This window comes from Phaethon lepturus, unplaced genomic scaffold (genome assembly GCF_000687285.1).
Source record: "Phaethon lepturus isolate BGI_N335 unplaced genomic scaffold, ASM68728v1 scaffold17883, whole genome shotgun sequence".
NCBI classification, from domain to species: Eukaryota; Metazoa; Chordata; class Aves; order Phaethontiformes; family Phaethontidae; genus Phaethon; species Phaethon lepturus.
The window spans coordinates 40,533-45,876 of record NW_010527158.1 but is presented as its reverse complement, the minus strand read 5'-3'; the positions used below and the strand labels follow the sequence as shown (position 1 = coordinate 45,876).

Below are 5,344 nucleotides of genomic sequence, written 5' to 3'. Positions count from 1 at the left end.
TTCCTGCTGCCTTATTGGCACTGTTCTTTGGTTTTGGGCTTTTTCCCCTAAATGATAGGATTCTTGCATGAAATTCAAGTTAAAACAAGTCTAGAGATTTTGATTATTTTTAGATATGCTCTTTTTTCACAGTTGAATTTTGAGTACTGCTTTCTAGCACCTTAATGATGGTAGGAGTGCTTAGAGCTGGAAATAATATATCTTCATTATAGAAAAATAATTTGTGTGCTTTTTAGGTTTGAGGTACTGTTTCCTAATCATATTAATTACTTGGAATTCTTTAGAGAAAGTAAAAAGTTGTGCACTGAATTCCTCTAATTACTTAATTGACTTTATTTACATATATTGTAGTGCAGAAATTATATGCAAGTGCATCCGGTTCTTGAGAGGGAGAATATCTGTGTTGGTATCATGTTTCTCCTGGCAGCTGTTACGTATAGACATGTCATGGACAAATAAATGATCCTAGAGTCCTTTGAGTCAGCTATCATTACATTGAAATGCAGTGGTAGGTGATAGGAAGGATTCAGTAGTGTGAAGATACAGCAGGTAGTGGGACAGGGGGAACCGAGACAGGAAGCATGTAGATTAATTTCTTAGAAGTGATTAACTTTTGTAATTGATGTTTCCGCAGTAAGGAGCGCTGTGACCTTAGCGGCAAACTGTTCAACCTTTCTGCGTTTCCTTGTATGCGAAATAAATAGCAATGCTTACCTGCCCTTCAGGTTTGTTACGAGGTTTGGATGAAGCAGCTTGTAGTATGGTTGTTACGTAATTATGAAGATTGAGCATTTCAAGAAAAAAAAATCTGCTCGCATGGTATAGTGTTTTGATTCGTAAATGTGGGCATCAAAGTAAATTTTACCTTTCCGTACTGTTCAAATTCTCACCTTTTGGGTGTTTGCCTTTTTTTTTGCAAGACAGCTTTAACTGGCAGTTTGCATTGTTGTGGAACAGCACAAAAATGTAATTGTATCTGACTGCAAAAGTGGGGGGAGAATCTCATGGAGTCTCTGGCACAGAGTGTTTTATGTTTCCTTTCCATGGGAGGAGCTAAGAACAGATTTTCATGTTCTTAACTAAGCCCATGACCACCATCTTATTTTGGTTTTTCACAAAGGTCAGTATTTTAAATGTGTCCTGAGTTGTCAGAGGCCTATTTCTCATCTTGCAACTCCTTTTTGGCTCAGATTAAGTTACATTATATTCAAAGTTAATATTTTTCTGTTCTCTTTTCAGTGTGCAAGGAGCCCCCTTACAAAGTGGAGGAGTCTGGCTATGCAGGCTTCATTATGCCCATTGAAGTGTACTTCAAAAATAAGGTAGAATCTGATTTCTGGTCTTCTAATTGCTTTGAGCTGTGCCAGAGCCTGAAACTGCCTGACAGAAGGACTCTAAATTATGTGACTGTTTTATGTGTGTGTTTTTTATTAGTCTAATAAATAGAATTTAACTGGGAGTTGGAAGCTCCTGCCAGACTTCAAAAGAAAGCTTTTGGCAGGAGTGGAATTGTATAGAAAGGTAATATCAGGACAGTGTGATGGTCCTAGAGATTCTGAACAGAGATTGTACCACTTGTAACAAGCTTCTCTAGCATGGCTAATATTAAAGCAGTTTAAAATATTTTATGCAAATAGGGAAGTAAATAAACATAAAACACTGATTTTATAAACATTTGTAAATACTGTGTTGACTGTTAATATATTAAAAAAATCCATTTTTTTATTTGCAGTGTTACTAAATGAACTGTACAGGTATAAAATTTCATTAGGCTCAAGACAAACATTTGCATATATAGGACAGGTATTTACAGCTATGTTAAAAATACTGTCATTCAGTACTCTTCCAAAAAGAAAACACTAAATATTTTAAATCTTAAGATGTTATGCCAACAAGTATATGAAAGTTAAAATTTGGGATTTATTGCTTGCTTTAAGTCTTACCACAGAGGTCACATGCTACATGACTTGAAGAAGGTTATGAAAATAGGGATTTGGGCACTTGCGTTCATATTAACTCAGTTTCAGTTAAATTGTTTTGTTAAACATGAATAGTGAATTGTTCTGGTTTTGATTACTACTTAAATAAACAATAAAAAAATGTTCTGCTTATTATCTCTAAGAGGGAACCTAGCTAAACTAAATTTGACCGTTAAGCCCCATCACTATAATGCATGCTCTCACCCCCACCCCCGTGGCCCTCTGAGCGCAAGCCATTACTTCAGGTATTGTTGACAGCAGACCACATATAACAACTTAATTCCATTTAGCTTCCCAGCATCCTTTCCATTGCACCCCCCACAAATGTGTCTGTCGTTTCCTTCTCATCCCAGTCTAGCAGAGTATACTGTCCTGGCAGTGTCATTTGCGAATAATTAACATTTTAGTTTGTGTTTTTGGCCTACTGCATTACTCTTACCCCACTTTATGAGTCTGAGTAATAAGGCAAATAATGAGACTGAACCGCAAGAAGACTTGTCTTCTAAACCTGGGAACGTTTTGCCCACAACTTTCTTTTGGGTGGGGTAAGCCAAAAGGATGTGAAGAGAAATGGCAGTTAGAGGGTAGGGGATGAAAGTTGTTGACAGAAGCAGCTTTTTTGGCAACCACTGAAAACTACGACTTGAGTGCAAAAAACCCCCCAAAACCCCAAACGCCTCAAAAGCTTAAAAGTAGTTTGACTTCTGGTGGCTTTTCTGAGGGTTTGGATGGAAATCAGGAAACTCTTCGTCTGCACTGTATGTTGGCTTAATTCAGGTTCAAAATCTACCTTTACATTCCTGACCAAAAAATGTGAACGTCTCCATGCTGATTTCTTGTAAATGGAATCTCTAATGACTGTGATGGGTGAGCTATGTTTTGTCTCTACTCTTACCTTTTATTTTCCCTTCCTTTCTTTACGCAGTCTTTTCTCACACTTGCCTTTTCCCTGCAGGTCTCTGATGGTTTTGTCCTTCACAAGTCCTCAGATCTTTCTGTCTCACTTCTGCCTCTCCTATATTCTTTTTGTAGGTGCACTTGTTTGCATTGACTGTCATCTGCATTCATATGTTTTCTTTCTCTCTGTCCCTTATATTCGTACAGTCCTCATAGAACATGGAACTGGCAGCTTTTCTGAGTATAACTTGGTTTCACACCCACCGGGGTCATCACTTCTCATTGTTTTTATAAACACGTGACTGCATAGTTGTTCCTTCTAGCAGTAGGGATAGGATAGCTTTTATAAATAAGGGAAATAGGTGGTCTCTGTTCTTAGTGGAAACAATGGAAGTAGCAGTTAATTTAGGAGAAGGCGGTTTGTTTTTGGCATTTTGGTTTTCAGGAACATGAAAAATAAATAGAAGAACAAGTTTATTTGCAGACTTGTTTGCAAAACTACAAGTCTTCAAAATACTCACCTTTGCCCTGTTTTTTTTATATTTATGTGTTATGGAGAATTTCTTTTCCACTTTTAAGCTTATCGAATTGACTAATCAAGGAGTTTCAGACAGCACATCCCATTGTTTAATTGGGGCAAGTGGTGATTGAGGGAAAATATGATATCTTCCATCTTCCAGTGTGTCATTTGATCAGAGCCATGTTCCCAGGCTCAACCATGAACTTGAAATACGTGAGCTATACTGAAGTTGTTTGACATTTGCTTTTACTGCTTAAAAGTAATTTTTCCATCCTTACATTAGCAAATGTAATACTCTCTGCACATTTGTAAGTTATGCGTGGTACTTATGATTGCTAGAAGCTTAGAAAAGCGGCCTGACAATGTGAAGAACTTGGTTCCTCTGACTGCTATTGCTTGGTGATAATGCCATCTTGAAATATTAAGAGCTGTGATTATTTTCAGTAAGTGGAGTTGAAGGCAAGGTAAGAGGTGAATACTTCTGCAAAGATGAAAATGCAAGGACAAAAGACAAGTAAAGACTGAGATATAGTAGAAATTAAAAAGATTAGGAAAGAGGAGGAGGAATGGCAAAGGCTTAGAACACAGCTTATTTTTTCCTGATTAAAGAACGTGACATTAAAGCACCAAATAAATAAGTCTTTACTACTTCAAGACCATATGTTCACTCTGATCTCTGTAAACCTGTTGACACTGGTGGGGATCAGCTGTTGTGTGAGGAGCATATATTGTTTTGAGTTTGCCTGAATTGATTACAGCATTTGGGACTCATCCTTGAATAACCCTTTTCAAGTAGATGTTATGGATTGATTCTGGGATTGGGTAGAAAAAGCTGTTTTGTAGGTGGCTGGACAGGAGGAGTTGTGTGGGTCTTTCTGGCCATATGCTCCCTACATTCTAGCACGTTTTTGTTGATGTGTGTCCTCTGAGTTGAAAGAAGAGTTGCAAAGGCTTTGGGATTTGTTTATTGATGCATGTTTAGCTTTGTAAAGGTGAGAAGAGAAAGGGTTTAAAGAGGGAGTGAACTAATCTGTGGAGGCTGATCTTTGCCATGGCTGAAAATTTTTTTTCCAGTTTGTCTCCCTTCTCAGCTGTTTCCTTTCCCTGTTTTAATTTGATACTAGGATGAAAAATAGTGGTTGTTGGAGCCAGTATACTCTTGCTTTGGCTAAAGAAACATCAGCCTGTTCACTGCTGAGGAACAGTTTTACTAAGAATGGCTTAAGAATCTTTTCAATGAATTTCACTAAAACAGCGAAATTTTTTTTTTTAGGCAACTTTGCATAAAAGTGGCCATTAACTCTGTGTTGGAGTACTCTCTTTTTGTTATTGTTGTTGTCTGTTTGGAGTAGTAGAGTCAGTGCTCTCAGCCCCACTGAAGCTTTTGATGCCTTTGTGTCAGACAGGAAAGTGTCAGCAGAGTATTAAAAAAGGTGCAAGAGCCTATTCTTATTCTCTACGGACATAGTTACATCTTGTTGGCATCTGTTTGTCCTTCCTGTGGACTGTGTAATTCAGTTCCTCATTAAGTAGGTGCTTTCTCAGTCCTGTCATTTGAATTACAGAATGTATATTTTGAATATTGCTGTCAACTTGGAAAATTTGTATATTTGAGCTTTCTAGAGAGTTGCAGTGGTCTATACAGGCCACAGGATCTGCAGTCTCATTTGATACGGGTGGCCTGCTAGAGCCTTTGCCTCTGTAACTGAACCTGAAAAACAAATGGCAGGGTCTCAGCAGGTTGAATGATAAAGCTTTTGAAAGTGCAGTTGACTAATGATAGTGGATCACTTGGGATTGTTGGCCTGAAAATGTTAGTATGCTATTTTTGTTTTAAAATTCTTTGTGTTCCTTCCTGTAATGAGGGCTGCTGTTAGTGGCTTCTGGTGCTTGAATCAATACAAACTGGGTACAATAAATGCCTTGCTGTTTTTCTACTGCTCTTTCC

The 5,344-nt window shown here is 37.8% G+C and overlaps 1 protein-coding gene across 1 annotated transcript in view; it reads left to right on the top strand.

The window, feature by feature from the left end:
• MLLT1 (myeloid/lymphoid or mixed-lineage leukemia (trithorax homolog, Drosophila); translocated to, 1) overlaps positions 1-5,344 on the top strand; it is a gene marked incomplete at its 5' end in the record, with an annotated part of 24,883 nt that overhangs the window by 1,656 nt on the left and 17,883 nt on the right. The window contains one exon of the mRNA XM_010283308.1: positions 1,240-1,322. Coding sequence (XP_010281610.1) covers positions 1,240-1,322 — 83 coding nt within the window. The remainder of the gene's footprint in view (positions 1-1,239; positions 1,323-5,344) is intronic.